At 33.7% G+C, this 18093-nt stretch overlaps 2 protein-coding genes across 2 annotated transcripts; one reads left to right on the forward strand and one right to left on the reverse strand.

Moving 5' to 3' along the window:
• Positions 1–1217: 1217 nt before the first annotated feature.
• On the forward strand, positions 1218–6309 carry LOC145582736 (lipoxygenase 6, chloroplastic-like). The gene is made up of 9 exons (XM_081639739.1): positions 1218–1782; positions 2671–2948; positions 3071–3308; positions 3602–3916; positions 4015–4100; positions 4191–4298; positions 4482–4783; positions 4935–5201; positions 5447–6309. Exons 1-9 carry the CDS (start codon positions 1383–1385, stop codon positions 6195–6197), a joined length of 2745 nt encoding a protein of 914 aa, XP_081495865.1. The 5' UTR covers positions 1218–1382; the 3' UTR covers positions 6198–6309.
• A 266-nt stretch (positions 6310–6575) lies between these two features.
• Positions 6576–11633, reverse strand: LOC145581641 (65-kDa microtubule-associated protein 3-like). Its single transcript, XM_081638662.1, has 13 exons — positions 11534–11633; positions 10634–10737; positions 10335–10541; positions 9689–9940; positions 9382–9591; positions 9135–9290; positions 8686–8845; positions 8367–8518; positions 8189–8276; positions 7976–8049; positions 7816–7890; positions 7428–7683; positions 6576–7286 (listed from the first exon to the last, which is right to left on the reverse strand). The coding sequence occupies exons 2-13, from the start codon at positions 10703–10705 to the stop codon at positions 6793–6795; spliced, it is 2196 nt and encodes a 731-aa protein (XP_081494788.1). The 5' UTR covers positions 10706–10737; positions 11534–11633; the 3' UTR covers positions 6576–6792.
• Positions 11634–18093: the final 6460 nt, after the last annotated feature.

Consider the following 18093-nt stretch of genomic DNA (forward strand, 5'->3'; position numbering starts at 1 on the left):
ACCAACAATGATTCTTACATTGTCCCATTGGTTTTTCTACACATAATCACATAGATTTTGTTTTGGTGGTCGTATATCAGAATAAGGTCAACTACTTTTGCACATCTCTTTTGCTATCAAGTTGGCTCCTCTTATTGTTGCAGCACTTGGAATCTTTGTGGAGTATTGATTCTTGCTACCTGGGTTTCTCTTTTGAGATTAATTTCAAGCGGTGGAATTTAATCTTTTCTTGCGCAATTTTATTTGTTTTTATTCAACTGTGATTTCACGTAGTAGTGTAGTGTCTTCTCCCCGATGATGGTTATATGTTTATTTAGGAAGCATAAGAGCCTTTAAATTTAAATTTTCAAGTAAAATAAATTTTAATAAGCTTGTATAAGCTGAAATAAGGTGCACCTTGTATAAGCTGAAATAAGGTGTATATGTTCAAAAACAATTAGTTGTTTGAATGTATATTAATAAAAAATCGAGCTCTACCTACTCCAACAATCGAGTATCCAACCATATCTTCTAACATCTAAGAAGTTATAGTCTTTTCTACTCGGTACACCACTTCACGATTGAGGTAAAACAGTTTAGTTGTCACCTTCAATTAAGTTTTAAAAAAATATGAAAAATAAAGCCCTTTAGTTACAAAAGTTTTATTTATTTATTTTTAAATAAAAAGTAAAAATATAACCTGTCTAACCAAAATCATTTCATTGAATCATTTGACAGAAAATCCACTCTTTTATGCATATAGTCTAGACTTGTTAAAAACGAATGACGAGAAATAAAGGGTGTTTGAAAAATGTTTTGAAGATATTTCAAGACACATAGGGTATATGAAGTCATGAACCAAAAAAAATTAGTAATACATCAATGTGATATTTCTCTCAATTATTAATTGTCTGGGCTAACATTAATCACTCCCAACCTTGTCAATATTATGGAGTAATTGACTAAGGGTATATTTTGATTTACTGAATTGAGCTAAACTGAACTGAACTATTCTGTTTATGAAAGAAGGAAATTAAAAACTGAACTAAATTGAATGGTTTATGAGAGAAGGAAATCAAAAAGTGAACTGAATTAAAATTAATCTGAAAAGAACAGTCCTTGTTACACAATTAGACAAACACAAAAATATAAAAGAATATAAAAAGTTTGTCTTTTTCCCCATGTTTGGTTTATTATTCATACTCTTGTTGTGTGTGTGTTGCTCAGATTTACTTAATTTCATACAAGTATTTCTTTATTTCTGACTACCTAATAATATTAATATAAACCAAAAAATCAAATCCAAAATCACTGCATTTTACAAAGCTTATGCTACATATAAAATAAAAGTTGTGATCTTTTTTGTACTTTCATTCATTCATTTTCATCAACAACTCAAAAAGATGTTAACTTCAAGGCTAATACCCACAATCAAGCCAAATCTGAATGACCCATCAGAATTTCACCGGAGATTCACCGGAGTAGGAATCTCCGGCACCGGAAAAAATGCAAGAACAGCCACTAAGAAGATGACACGTGGGATGAGGGTTAAAGCTGTAATCAGCAGTGGTGACAGGACAGTGGAATCTGGTGCACCCTCAACAATGGAGGTAAAAGAGGGAAGTGGGCCAACTTTATTGGGTGCTTCTGAAAGTGGGTTTATTAAAGTCAAAGCAATTGTTAGTATTAAGAAGAAAATTAGGCAGAGATTAGTTGATAAACTTGAAGATCAATGGTTTAATTTTCTTAATAATGTTGGTCAAGCTATTTTTCTTCAGCTTATTAGTGAGCAGATTGATCCTGGTTTGTTCTCTCTCTCTACTTTTTGTTTGATTTTCATATTTTAGTGTAAAAATAATCTTGTGGGTTACTTTATTATTATTGGTTTGGAGATACACTTGCCAAAGGTGCAACCTTTGTGTGGTGGGGTTAGGGCCGTAGGGGTGTTAATGAGTCGAGCCTGCTTGTGGACTATTAAGGGTAGGAGAAACCCGAATTATTTAGTTTGACAACAAATAACATTAACTAGAAAGAAACAACAACCCACAATTTTAAGAATAATGGGGTAATGATAATTGAGTCCGGAAGGTGTAAGCTCTACCATTAAACTCGCACTTGATTAATTATATATCATACCTGTATAAAAGTTGTTTGTGAGTCCACTATGGTAAAAAAAAATTTAAGATTTTTGGTGTATGTTTTTTTTGTTTAAGCTAAACTTGAGACATTAGGTTAATCACTTAGATTTGTGAATAGTAGGGTTATCTTTTGGGATAAGGGTTGAGATTTGCACGATTAGTATTTACAAATTTCAAATATTAAATAAGTGACTTTAGGCAAAAATATTATAGATGGTGACCTGCTTCCTAAATAATTTTAAATGTAAGAATTAAAAAAAAAAAAGAAAAAAAAATGATGTTTTAACATTCATCTCCATTTAATAGCTAGCTAGTGGAAAATTATTATTTTGTTAGTTGCTAATTTGGCTAATAATGTATGAAATTTGGTGCATGAATTGATTTATATTATGATTAAAGTCTTAATTTGTAATTTGTACTAAATACTTTGTGTTTCATGTCATGGTTGATCCAATTAGATGCTTTCTGATATGAAAATCTGTTGGTTAATAATTTAGTTTTTTGATAATTTGACAAGAGGAAGAATCATGGATGATTGTTGTGTTATTTGTAGATACCAATTCAGGAAAGAGTGTAGAGGGTTACGTGACCGAGTGGCGGCCTAGTTCATCAGAACAGCCATACATTGATGAATATATTGCCAGTTTTACAGTTCCTTCTGACTTTGGAATTCCTGGAGCAATCCTCGTTACGAATAAGTATTATAAGGAGTTCTATCTGGTGGAGATTGTTCTTGATGGATTCAATAATGGACCTGTTTACTTCCCGGCTAATTCATGGATTCATTCCTGTAATGACAATCCTGAGAACAGAATTATCTTCAGAAATCATGTAAAGTGTCACATTTTGTTTTGTTTGTGTGTTTTCTGTTGCATTGTTTAATTTGTATGGAGTATAATGTTGCGAGGACATGATAGTGTATCTGATGTTACACTGAATTTTTGTTTGTGAAGACGTACTTACCAGCACAAACACCATCTGGCATCAAAGATCTGCGAAGGGAGGACTTGCTTAGTCGTCGTGGTGATGGGAAAGGAGAAAGGAAGTTACATGAGATGATTTATGATTATGCTCCATATAATGATTTGGGAAATCCTGATAAAGATGATGACCTCTTTAGGCCTGTTCTTGCTGGCTCTGAACGACCTTATCCAAGGCGCTGTCGCACTGGAAGGCCACCTATGAAATCTGGTATAGCTGCTCTCCCCCATCCATTAGTGTTTGTAAGTTTAAGTGACAAGCAATATGTCTGGTAGAATTTAATCAGTAGCAATCGGGTTTAATAAGGGTTGGACAAACAATCTATGCATTTGGGACCATTTGATAAGTAAATCGGTTCAATAAGAGAACAGGTCCTGTGTGGATATAGATTTTAAGGCTTGGATTATGGTCTTATGGATGTAGTAGCTTTTCAAACTCAAACACTCAAATATCTGGTACTTTTTTTTTTTATTTTGATTGTTCTGTACTGGGAATTCATGCAGTTCCGATATGCGAGAGTAGAATCGAGAAACCTCATCCAGTATATGTTCCTCGCGATGAAGCTTTTGAGGAGATGAAGCAAGCAACATTTGCTACTGGAAGACTAAAAGCTGTTTTGCACAATTTGGTGCCTCAGATTGCCACTGCTTTGGCTAGTTCGGATATCCCATTCACCTGCTTTTCTGAGATTGACAACCTTTATATCAAAGGTTTTATGGTACCAGAAGATGATGTAGCTGAAAAGATTAATAGCTTAAAGAAAATGCTCAACATGAGTACTAAACTCTTCAAGTACGATGTTCCTGCTGTTATCAAAAGTATGTCTTGTGCTCTATCCCATAGCAACTTTATTGAAGGCTAAATATGCTATTGGTCCCTCCTGTTCTTCCAATGCTTATTTATTTTCGGCCCCCAGGTGATAGATTTTCTTGGCTGCGGGACAATGAATTTGCACGCCAGGCTTTAGCTGGAGTCAATCCTGTGAACATTGAACTTCTAAAGGTAGCTTCAAAATTACTTACACTTTATATTTGTCTCACAGAAACTATCAAAGTCGATAGACTTTCCTAAATAGCTGATGTTGTGGCTTAGGAATTTCCTATCACAAGCAAATTGGATCCAGCAGTTTATGGCCCTCCAGAATCAAAGATCACAAAGGAAGTGCTTGAAGGAGAACTGGATGGAATTAGTGTCGAAGAGGTATTGATATACACTGTGTTTTTGGTAGCTTAAGCTTCTGTGATTATTGTGGCTGATAGATTAAGAATTACTTTCCAATTAATTTGACTCGAGGTCATCCCCATTGGATTCAAATTTTAGTTAGAATGTAATAAATTCTCATGACCTCTTACCAATGATGCTCCTTTTGCCATGCTAATGCAGGCCATAGAAAACAAGAGGCTGTTCATAATAGATTATCATGACCTCTTACTTCCGTTTGTCAACAAGATAAATGACTTACCAGGAAGAAAAGTATATGCTTCTAGAACAATTCTTCTCTATACCAGTGCCGGGACTCTTACACCTGTTGCTGTTGAGCTTTCGCTTCCTCCCACTGATTCTTCCCCTGCATTTAATCGTGTTTATACTCATGGACATGATGCTACAAGCTATTGGATCTGGAAGTTGGCCAAAGCCCATGTTTGTGCAGTTGATGCAGGCGTGCATCAACTAATAAATCATTGGTTTGTTTTCATGACAATTGTGCAATGAATTTTTTTATCTTCACATCTATATACTATGCATTTCAACTTGTAACCTTGATTCCAATATTAACGAAAAGAAAATGTCTTATATCATCCTTTTTCTGATCTCGAGGTGATATTTGGTTGTTAGGTTGAGGACTCATGCTAGCGTGGAGGCTTACATAATTGCTACAAATAGACAGCTGAGCCAAATGCATCCTATTTACAAGCTCCTGCATCCACATATGCGATACACTATGGAAATTAATGCCCTTGCTCGACAGAGCTTGATCAATGGAGGAGGAATCATTGAGGCCTCGTTTACCCCTGGAAAATATGCTATGGAGATCAGCTCTGCTGCCTACAAGAGTATGTGGCGGTTTGACATGGAGGCATTGCCAGCTGATCTACTCCGAAGGTGAACTATTACTCACATGACTGCTATCTTATTTCCACTTACTTCATGCACCTATGTCTCCTTTCATTCTTTGAACCTTAGTTTACCAAATATATTTCTCATAAAACCAAACTGAACCTTAGTTTACCAAAAATATCTGTCATATAAATGTACAGAACCTTAATGTTGTTCAGAAAGTCCTTCCAGCTGTTGAATCCTATGTATTGAGGACGGGTGCTGTACTGATAGCTTTATGATTTTTCCAGGGGAATGGCTGAAGAGGATCCCACGGCACCCTGTGGAGTGAAACTGGTGATTGAAGACTACCCTTATGCTGCTGATGGCCTTCTCATATGGTCTGCCATCAACGAATGGGTTGAATCCTATGTTTCACACTTCTACCCCGACTACAGTGCCATCACCTCGGATGCTGAGCTCCAAGAATGGTGGAAAGAGATCAAGGAAAAAGGCCATGCTGACTTGAAAGATGAACCTTGGTGGCCTAAACTTGAATCCAAAGAGGATTTAACCAGAATAGTGACTACAATTATTTGGGTTGCTTCAGGTCAACATGCAGCAATAAACTTTGGACAGTACCCTTTTGGAGGGTACATTCCAAACCGTCCTACCCTCATGCGGCAACTTATCCCTCAAGAAAATGATCCCGAGTTTCAAAAGTTCCTTAAGAATCCCCAAGCTACATTCCTCTCGTCTCTGCCTTCTAAACTACAAGGTACTAAAGTGATGGCCGTCCAAGACACATTGTCAACACATTCCCCAGATGAAGAGTATTTGGGGCAGGTGCATGGCCATTGGATTGATGACCAACAGGTTAGAAACATGTATGAGAGATTTGCCACTCGTTTGAAGGAGGTTGAAGAGATAATACATCAGAGGAACAAGGATTTTAGTCTGAGGAACAGAACTGGTGCTGGTGTCCCTCCATATGAGCTGCTTCTACCCACTTCTGGTCCAGGAGTCACTGGCCGTGGCATCCCAAATAGCATTTCCATCTGAAAAGGAACCACTATTATACTTCGAATTTTTTTGTACAAATTTGCTAAATATTCTGGCAAACCTTTCTTGAAATAATCTTTCCATTATGAAAAATCTCTGATTTGTTATTACAGGAATCAAACATGAGTGATGCTATCATCAATGCCTCGAATAGTTTATAGTCTTGCAAAATTAAACGTGGTATGGTATAGCTTAATTAACTCGATAACTTCAATGTATAAAAAATGAAATTAACAACTAAGAATTAAGCTTTATACTAACTTCTTGTGGTTGGCTAGCTGTGCTACTCGGGAAAATGCAAGTCCGAGGAGATATCAACTTTGAATTTATATAAATCTGAGCAACGATTATACATGATCAAAGAAGAAATTGAATTATCAAATTTCATCAACAGGGACTAAGAAGTCCAGTTGATTAGAACAATTTAGAGTTTACAACTCGCAGGTTCAGGCAAGAAGCAATCCAACAGATTATATTACAAGTGGGACGAAAGGTTAAGCAGCCAAATATCATTTGACTTCACCATCATCTAAAGTATATTTCCAACAAACAAAAAAATAAAAAAAACCAAATCCTCTAAGGTTTTCCTAAGGTTTCATATTTGTAGAGCTCTTCTTAGATGTGTGCTAGGCAGCACAAAGCCAGCTCTTCTTTCCTCAAATGAGTATTCTATTTCTTCATCATTTTCTCCTACCAAATTATCACCAAAAAGAGGTTTCGAAGGAGCTGGTGTCATCGATGTTTGCATAGGAGCTGAAACTGTCATAGGCGTTGTAGGTGGAGGGAACAACATTTTGTTGGGAGTGTGGTTTTCTTCATCACCAGCCGGGATCTTCTTTGAAGGAGTAACTACTGAAGTGTTGCTTACACTAGCTACTTTCTGGGATGCCTCGTTTTTGGCCAGAGATTTCTGTACACTGTTGTTTTGCAGTATGTTCTGATCGTCAAAGAAATCTCCATTTGCTCTTGATGATGCCACAGAAGAAATAGGGGAGAAAGGTCTTCGTGCCACAGTAGTAGGGTCAGATTCACGACCACTGAATGTGAAGTTTCTAGTCGGGAGATTGGCAATGTCTAGTGCCCTCCTCGCTACAAATAATGAAACAAATGATCAAACATTAGCAGTTGGAACAAGGAAATGTTAGCTCAAAAAAACATCTCTCAAACCCTTTATCACATATCAGAAAATAGATATAATTGGTTGATCAGCCTTGATCTGAAGAAACTAACCAGTTGATTGTCCTCCATTGTTGTCATCCTTTCTGACAGAACGGGAACTTGGTGTTGCTCTAGTTGAGTGAGATGAATCAGGCCTCGGAGTTTGGTGCATGTTACCTCCTAAGGAGAGCCTTCGATTTGGACCTCCTCCTGGACCTCCCATAGACATTCTTCGGGAAGGCTTCTTGGCACTCTTTAATGGGCTTGGTTTTGAGCCAAAAAGTGCCTCTTGCTCCGTAATTATTTGCCCTTGGAGTTTCTTCTGTTCCTGAAATTCGAGACAATAATACACATGCATGCCTTTATAAACACCCATATTTAGGCTTAAGTATTAAGCTAACAGCTTTTTCAAGAAGTACTTGAAATCAAAGAGTGGATCAAAGTAAGATGCTATGCATACCCTTTGCCTTTTCTTTTCTAGCTCCTTTTCTTGCCGCAATATCATGTATTCCTCAAGCATGGAAAGAAGACGAACCTGATTGATAAACACGAGCTGATTTACAATTGAATGACAAGGGAAAACAACACAAAAAAAGTAGTATTAAGAAATATGTACTTACACCATCATACATAAATTCAACACCTCTTTCATTCTCCCAGCTATGAGCTTTTGCAGCCAGTGCCTCCACCATTCCTGTGTGAGCATCGAAGGTTAATCAAAATTGTGAGCAATTACCAAAAATTCTTCTACAATACAGGTGTTAGATACATACTACATCAGCCTAATCCTTACAATGAAATCATTTGCACATGACATATATCACCATGTTTACCTGGAAGTTTGTTGACTAGTGATCGAGCTTTTTCAGCACGCTTAAGGGTGAGATGAGCACCTCTGCTTGCATTGTACCGGTTGTCATCCTAAGGTGACAGAGGGAAGGATTAACCATCAATGTGAATGTTGGAGGTAAGACAATGAGCTTGTAAATATTTCAAGATAACAAACATTACCTGATTATATTGTTCAAGCCACTCTTCCTCCTCACGGGCTGATAACCACTTTTCAACCTTTTCAAGTATTTCTTTGCGGCTATATGCTTCTTCCTTGACCTTGGAAACTTCCAACTCAATTTGTTCGAGAACAGAAGCAGGATCCAAAGCTCCTGAAGAGGAAAAATAATTAAGTATTCTATAAGAGAAAAGTACAAAGCAAAGCAATCTATTATTATTGGTGATATGATCAATTCTACAACCATTAAGAAGAAGCATATGGAGGAACCAATGCAATATGCAATTCAAAGTCTTATAACCATTATGTAAAGCATAATACCAGATTCTATTGCTGCCATGAGATGTTCTGTTTCACAATCTGCTTCTGGAACTAAGTGTGTCTTCCTGCAAATCTCTTCTAGTTCTGTTCTCTTCTTCATGACAAGTTCTTTCATCTTGCTTGATTTCAGCTGTTCCAATCTTGAAACTTCTGCCTCAACCTGCATAAGTCATATATGCTTGCTGGTCAATACTTGAGCATTGTTGTAAAAGATCAAAATGAAGATTCCTCCAAAATGCAAGTACTTGAATTGCGATGAAGTTGCACTAGTATTGTGAAGTACACGTTTTGATATTGTATTGATACTACAACACAACATGTATGCAATCAAAGCAGATTTCTTGTTGCATGGTTGATGTAGAAAAACTTATACTTTGGATAAAAATCAATGTATTAAAAGACTTATAATTTGGATCAGAAATATATTAGATAAGAGGTCTGGCACTGACATATTTTATGCAGTCTTCTGAAAGGACGTTGGGCTCAGTTATCTCATCTTCAGATGCGGCAATATTGCATGTGACATGTTGAAAAGGTTGTTGTTCCTCAAATGGTGTATCCATTAGATTCCAAAGCTCGAACAACATTGTTGCAAGATCTTGAAGCTGAACCATTTTCGTTAAAAAGAACATATGTGATGAGTAAATAAGAAATTGGAATGAAAAGAACTAATCTAATAAAAAATGTTTAATGTACCTTCTGCATCCTCTGAAGCTTAAGCTCTCGCAATCTAAATATGGCAGACTCCAGCTGCTTAAGTGTTTCAGTACTTATGCTATGTGATTCTTCAGAATCAGCTAAACTTGGATGAAGTTCTCTGACAGTTCCCTTAAAGTCCAACCCAAGGACAGAACACAATGAACTCAAATCATTCAAGTGTTCCATGACAAGCTTCAGGCGATCACTCTGCAAGTTGAAAGAGCGAGGCAGAATTAATTCAAATAAACACTAACTAAAGTTTTGAACCTTTTTAAAAGGATGGACAATTAATAGAATAATTCACCTTCTCCTTTTGTAGGGACTGCAACTTGTTTTGCAATTCTTCGAGCCTTCTCAGAGACAGGTCATTTTCATCTATAACAACTGTGGAACTATCATATCCTGACAGTCCATATATTTCAGTGGACACTTTTTGAATCTGTCCAATGACATCAAGAAATTGATTTTTCCTTTCGATTTTGCTTTTTCGCATTTCTTCTAGCTGTGGAAGAATGACATCTAGCTCTTCCTTTAGGCTTCCGGCTTTTTGTTCAGTCTGAAAAGTTTGTTCAATTGGGTCATTACTCATTACTAGACAGGTTAAAAATCACAGTGCATGGATTCTGTGCCCAATTCCTAAATACTCATTTTGATTATTCGTTTTCAGTGAAAGCTTTTAGTCTGGTAGCAGACTGTTGATCAAGTTTGCTACACATATTCTACATGTGTGATCAACAATCAGGTACTGAAAGTGGAAATATCTGAATTGTTGAAGCATCTAAGACATGCCTAATTGATTAAAGTTTTCGTGCATCAGTTCATGGACATATTTCTGAAGACTGAAACTGATCTATAATAGCATGAAGGAAACAGTGGTGACTAATAAAAGTATACAATGAAGGGTATCAATTCAATGTATACATGTATGATCAAGTATTAGAATTCGTTACCTGTCGAATATGGACTGGCCTCTCACCCATTGCAGAACAAATGGCGGCTAGCTCCGCCTCAGAATCAGCAATAGCCTGCAATAGCTGAGCTCTGCAGCGGTTAGCCTGATCAACTTTTCTCCTGTATACCTCAAGGCACTCTTGCTCCAGCTCAAGTAACATCTTATCACGAGCGGTTTCAGATTCACCAACCTCATCCCATATAATCTGAACATAATAACAAACAACTTCAATCACCCATATATTAAACCACAACACTACAACTGCCATCACTGCATCAAATTATTCACAATTTATACCTGAAGTTCATATAATAGAGATCCACAGGTCGTTTCCACTTGTGTAATCGGATCGGTCGGGACCACAGCCATCTTAATTCACCACAGAAGCACAACCCAACAGCCTAATTAAGGAGAAAAAATCAATGAGAATTTCAATTGAGCATATAAAAGAAGCTGCTCAAGTAAGGCACTCTTGAAATCTTGAACCATTATGTACTAAATCATGAATTATATTATCAGTATGTACTATCAAATAATTTGGACCATATGTTATACATAACATACATCAAATTGACCAAATATGATGTAGAACTCAATTAATTTACTCACTGACAGTAATCAAATCACTCAACTTAACACCACCAAGAGAGACTTTTACAGTAAATCAAGTCAATTATAGTAAACTAAGTTATAAACTTATAATTAATACTCTCTCTCCGGAGATATATCTTGTATCACCGAAAAAAGTTGTAACCTTTCCTAAAATAGTGAGGGGTCGAGCTCGATTACACCGATTATTACAAAGGTTATTTTAGTAAACAATACTAATAATATCCCCTCCATTCCATAAATAGAAAATTCGACGTCAATTTTGAGAAATTCAAACTCATCTAAAAATCTCACTTACACAGATACATCTCCAAACCAAATAAACTAACATTGAAAAATTCCCAACAAAAATTTCAAATTGAAAAAGAACCCACAAAAAAGAAAACACAATTCCTCAATGTAACTGGAAATTAATTGCTCGTATACACAAAACCCAAATTCCAGTAATTACCCTGATAAATCAAATCGCTAAGAAAATTAGGGTTTATCAAAAAAAAAATGGCCAACAAAAACAAATTGGGCAGAAATCAAACAAAAAACACAAAAGCACAGCAAAATAAGAGCAAAAGAGAGGAAATCAACACTAACCTTGTTGAAAGATTCTAGGTTGAAGATGATCAGAAAATGGAAGGTAGAGAAGAAAGAGTTAGAGAGAGATGAGAGAGAAAGAGAGGTGTTTGAAAAATTCGACCGTTAAAGAAGAGAGTGAGATCTTCTCTTCAAAGTAGTAATATCTGACTTTGTTCAAATTCAAAAAAAAAAAAGGAAAAAAACAGTGACTGGAGAAAAGGACTGTAATGCCCGTTACAAAACTCCAATTATGACCAAACTTTAAAAAATCAAAATTGTAGTGTAAAGGGTTTGGAATTTGGATTAAGGCCCAATTCCAGAGATTTCTCAAAACACAAGTCTAGTCTAACCCATATCAACGTTAGGTGTCCCTTGGTGTTTTAACGAGTGTTACACTTATTAAATGCGGTCGTGTTTTAATAGTCACTCTATTTATTTTTGTAATTGTATGAGTTTAACTGATATATTTGTCAAGACGTAACTTTGACCATTAATATCTTTAATTATTTATTAGTAAAAATTGTAATAAAATTATACGAAATATTATGAAAGTTGACATTGAGATGAATCTAATGATATATTATATAATAACATTATTTATTTTATAATAGCAAAAAAATTAAGTCAAACATGATATGTGAATAGTGTAAAAGTCAAACTGGTGCATTTAAAAAAAAAATCGGAAAGAGTAAGGGTTGTACTTCCTTTTTTAGCAAAAAAAAACTATAGTACATTTTAATACTCTCACCTTCCCTTATTGATAGTCCTTTTGGCCAAATTTTAGGGTCTGTTCACATTTACTGAATTGAGTTGGACTGAACTGAACTGAACTGATTGGAGCTGAGCTGAACTGAACTGAACTAAGCTGAACTGAATATTTTATGAGAGAGGGAAATTAGGAGCTGAACTGAACTGATTGAAGCTGAATTGAACTGAACTGAACTGATTGAAGCTGAATTGAACTGAACTGAACTGAAACTAAGTAAATGTGAACAGGCCCTTAGTCCTAAAATGTTCACCCAGGTCAATTTGTTTTTTCCAATAACCATTAATATTAAATTTTTATCAAAATTCCCTCCAATTTACAATAATATTTGTGCAAATTTAACTTTTACGTGTAAAGTTTGCTTTTTCGTGTACTTTTATTAATTTCTCTCTCTATTATTTTGCATACTCAATGTAAATTTACCTTTCTTATGTACTTTTACTACTTATTTATGTTTATTAATTCCCGTGAAAATAGCCCATGTGGACTATCATTAAGGGACGGAGGGAGTATTATATTTTTCTCTTTTCATAGTCTCCACTTAAACCCATTAGTCCCTCCGTTTCAATATGATAGTCTCATATGGAATCAATCACATAAAATAAGAAAAGGGAAATATTTGGAATCTAACATTAAAGTAAAAATATAATTCATAAATAGTTTTGCCTTATTTAAAGTTTTTGATTTTTTTAGGAAAACATTAGCCATAATTGCATAAATCAAAGGAGTAATTTCTTTACTTAGAATCATGTCATCAATTCACGATCAATTAATTTAACCAATCAAAATTTAAAATGTATAAAATAAGAATACATTCAATATGGGTAGATCTTTTTTAAAGGCTCAAAATAATATATGGAACTAATAAATTGAAACGGAGGAAGTACTACTTTTTTATTACTATTTATTTCCTTTTACATTAATTACTTTTGAATAAACTATAAACCACTATCCTTTTTTACAATTTTTTTAAATATTAAATACCACACTTGCATCTTATTTTATTAAAATCAATTGAATTGGCTAAAACTATGTGTCAGTCAAGTGTTTTTTTTTTTTTTTTTTTTTTTTTTTGCAAATGTGCCGGTCAAGCGTAACACTTATTAAAACACAAAGGGAGCAGGGTCTTTCTCCTTGCCAAAAAAAATTAATTGTAACGCCCCGACCCAAAACAAATTAAGGAGGGGCCTATTGTCACGAAATGCGTATCAAGGACCAACAACTGTCCCCACATACCAACATATGTAATACCCCTCATGATTGCTTCAAAAGGATTTGATATACTACTCATATCAACAAGATGCATATTCCTTTTAAAGAGCTCATATGCTAAGGTACCTCACAATTATGCGTACTTGGCTGAGAGTAGTCTTGGGATGGGTGAATTTTTTTGGAAAATTTTCTCGGGGTGCACATGAGTGATGATAAAATGCATCGGAAGGACTTGTGCTGGTATGTGGGGACAGTTGGTGGCCCCTGATACGCATTTTGTGACAATAGGCCCCTCCTTAATTTGTTTGGGATCGGAGTGTTACAATAATGCTCGGACATTTTATGCTCTCTAATTTTATTTTATTTTATTTTATTTTAAAAGATTTTCTAAAGGACACTATATTACATTAATTAAAATCATACAACATCTATAATAATTAAAGTCAAAAATTCATCTCCTAGTCTGAAGTTCAACAAGTTAGCCAGTGTGAAGCTTGCTCGCATTGGTGTTTTTCACTTTTTTGGTCTCCCAGGGCTTTGTTACTTAATGTTAACGGCGAAGCCAATCCGTTGCCCCCACCCCCCCAGTCCCCCACACCAATTAAAAGAGAAATAAAGTTAATTATATTAGTGGTAAGGCCCCACAAATAGATTTTGCTTTGCTCAAACCCCTTCCATTTCATTATATGATTATTTTATATCCTTTTTTTTTTTTTTTTTTTTTTTTTTTTTTTTTTTTTTTTTTTTTTTTGGGGGCAAAATTACTCATTGATACCAATTTTAGTTTATGTTTCAAATATTAACACGAATTTGTGTCACTTGTTAAATTGACACCAATTTGCCTAAAAAAGAATAAAACTGACATTAAAGATACTAAACATTCAATAAAACTCTACATATGACACATATATAGTCTTACCTTTCCAACACGTTAATAATTTTTTGAAGCAGATGATTGTTGAAGGAATTTTATACTTGTACAAGGGTTGAGAGTTACATAAAATTAGTTGTTCAGTGTCACTTTTGTATTTTTTGTAACAAGTAATTCTAATTTAGTAAGTGATATAAGTTGGTGTTAATAATTGCAAAACTTCACAAAGTTGGTGAAAATGATTGTAATTTTGCCTTTTTTTTTTTTTTTTTTTTTTTTTTTGTTAACTCATTTTACCTTTTTTTTTTCTTTAATTTTTTGTATATGTCTGAGACAATTTGCCTTCCATTTTTTTAAACAATAAATTATTGGTTAATAGGAAATCATGACAAGTTAGTGACCTGCTATATTATCTTATGTTCAAATAATTCGTCAAAAAATCAAACCCATAAGTAAATATCTATAGACTTGTCACTAATCAAGTACTAATAATGTACCATCTGGAGGAGGTTTTTTTTTTTTTTTTTTTTTTTTTTTTTTTTTGAATAGCCATCAGAGGAGTATTGAGCAATAATTAGTATACAATGTTAAATTTCTTTAGTTAGTATTTATGATTTTAATTATTTAACTAATTATGTGTCTAAGTATTGATTTTTTTTCCAACACTTTTGTCAAACTATGAGATATCCATTTGTCCCTCATTTTGAAAAATCTGGCTCCACACACCATTACTTAATGCAGTTGTTGTTGTCTACATAACTACATGTCTTGTGTGTTACTCCCTTTGTCCCTATTTTTTTGCTCCATAGCTAATTTTTGAGTCAACTTTTAATAATTTTGACCGCAAATTCCCATTAATGTATAAGAGATAATATATTCAAGTGGGATCTTGTTGGATTCGTCGAATTATATATTTTATTAATATCAAGTTTTTATAATTTTTACACTTATAAATCTTGAGATATATACGTTTTAACACGCGTCTCAAAAACCGTAAAAAGTCCAATGAAGAAAAAAAAAGGGACAGAGGGAGTATGTTGTTATGCTATTTTCACTTTGTTATATGGTATACTTTGTAATACCAAAAAAAAAAAAAAAAAAAAAAAAAAAAAAAAAAATTGTGGAGGGAGCAGAATAGGAGGGGAGGGAACAATGGTGAGTTTTCCTTCCAAATCTCTCCCATTGTTAGAGAGATCAATTTCCTACAATTTAATTCCTTTATTTTTCTCCCCACCAATTCCATTCCTTCTTGTTATCCGAATGAAAGATGGCTTATCTCTCCAATTCCCTTCCCTTCCTGTCATATCAGGTTTTTTTTTTTTTTTTCTTTCTTTGTTTACGTTTTTAGTTTTTTTTTTTTGCTAGTTCTCTTTGTCATTTTAGGTTATATTAGTAAATAACAATTACTTTATTTTTTACAGGATATTAGTAAGTAATTGTATCTATTTAAAAGTTGGTGTTTAAAAGTTACTTATGAAGTACGAGTAATTGTATCTTATATACAAACTATATCCGATCCTTCTATTAGAGAATATGTAGAATATTCATCCTATATTCTACTATCATTTACCAACGAACAAGCACATTAGCACATAAGTCTTAGTATGATAGTATCTATCACTACGCATTAGATTATTATTAGATTAGTGAAAGTGCTTGACTTGATGAATTTAATACTACATTCAAATTGGAGTAAGGACATACAAAGACTATACTCGGACTCTTTAGCTAGCTCAAGTAAATCAATTTCGCTAAATATTAACTTAAAGCCTGTTCTGATTTATTAAACTGAGCTGAGTTGAGCTGAACTGAACTGATTGGACCTGAACTGAACTGAATATTTTATGAGAAAAGGAAATTAGGAACTGAACTGAACTAATTGGAGTTGAACTGAAATTAAGCTGAAGAGAACTGGCCCTTTACTAACATACAATTACTAATTACAATTGGCAACACATACATCCATTGAGTTTTAATACAATACTTTTTAATATATATATATATATATATATATATATATATATATATATATATATATATATATAGGTTTTTACGTGGCAGGAGAAATAGAGCAAGTGATAAGATACGAATATAGATTTTACATGCCCATGGGAAATGATGCAAATAATAAAATATGAAAGGAGTAAGGCCTTGTTTAGTTCACCTTATTTTTACTTATTTTAGAAAAAATAATTTTAGATAAGAAACAATAAGCTCAGAGCAGATCAGAAAAAATAAGTTAAGATCAGATCATCGTTTTATGCGCAATTTTTTATCGCTAAATATCTTTAATTTCTTAATGAAAAAATTTATGAAAATCACATATTAATAAAATACACATTATTACGAATCTAACAAGACCCCACTTGATATATTTTTCTGTATGGATTACCGTATATTTAAGATCAAAGTTTGGTCAAATTTAACATTCAAATCAGATCAGATCAGACCAGGCCAGATCAAATAAGCAAAAATAAAGTGAACCAAACAAGCCCTAAGAGTTACATGAATTCAATTTTAAAAAGTTTTTTTTTTTATGCAACATGCATTAACGATTTGCTAAGTTTTGATGTGCAATATTTTTAAAAATTCTTAAGGTTTTAATCAACTAAACTATGTCGATTAGATATTTCTTAATGGGTTTTTCGAACATGCCAGCAAAGTACTCCCTCCGTTTTTTTTTTAATTTTTATTTGCATCAATTAGGAATGTACATTGTTTTAGGAGAGTAATATAATATTGTGAGTGGGTGAATAAATTATTATAGTAGAAGTAAAATGGGATATGAAAGAGATAATATGTGAGAGGGGATACACATTTTTATTATTTAAGTGGGGACAGAGTGAAATGATAAAATAATTTGAGTGGGATTTAAAGTAAGAGAGAGAAATAATAAAATATAATATAGAGTTACCAAATATAGAAGTGATGCATTTAAAAAAAACACCTATAAAAGAAAGGTAATGCAAATAAAAAAAAAAGGAAGGAGTAGTAGTAATAAAATACTCCCTCCGTCCCTAAATTACATTCCTGTTTGGAAATTTACACGGAAATTAAGGAAGAAAGAATAAGACAAATAATAATAATTAGATAATACAATGGGAAGTACAAAACATTAAATAATGTTTTTGAATAAAACAAAGATAGATTAATAATTACTCATAACATGTCATCAATCATTTGCAAAAAAAAAAAGGACCAATCACATGCTCCTAATTGAAATTTTTTTACCAATCATATTCATTGTAATTTGGCACAAGGATTCTGAAAAATTAAAGGCTGAAAAAGCACATTAGTCAACCAAACATTAAAAGTGGAATGTAAATACATTAATTATACATTAAAAGTACAACTGAAAAAGAGAGTGTATTTGGGATATTTAGAAAAAAAAAAACTTACTAAAAATAGAAAGGTGGAATGTAATTTTGGAATACCCTAAATAGAAAGGATGAATGTAATTTAGGGACGGAGGGAGTACATACTTCCTTCGTTTTTATTTAGTTGCAACATACTCTTTCGGCACGCATTTTAAGAAAGATATTAGATTAGGTAAACGGATAAATTAATTTACAAAATTTTACCACCTATAAGAAGAAAGGGATAAGTTGCTACATTTTAAATTTCATAGCTTAATTCATTCGTTTACCTAGTTTAATCACCTCTTCGAAAAACGTAATAAAAGGTGTGTTGCAAGTATAAAAAAACAGAGGAAGTAAGAAGTGAGATAAT

The sequence above is a fragment of the Chenopodium album genome, chromosome 15 (genome assembly GCF_948465745.1).
Source record: "Chenopodium album chromosome 15, dcCheAlbu1.1, whole genome shotgun sequence".
In the NCBI taxonomy this organism is placed as follows: domain Eukaryota; kingdom Viridiplantae; phylum Streptophyta; class Magnoliopsida; order Caryophyllales; family Amaranthaceae; genus Chenopodium; species Chenopodium album.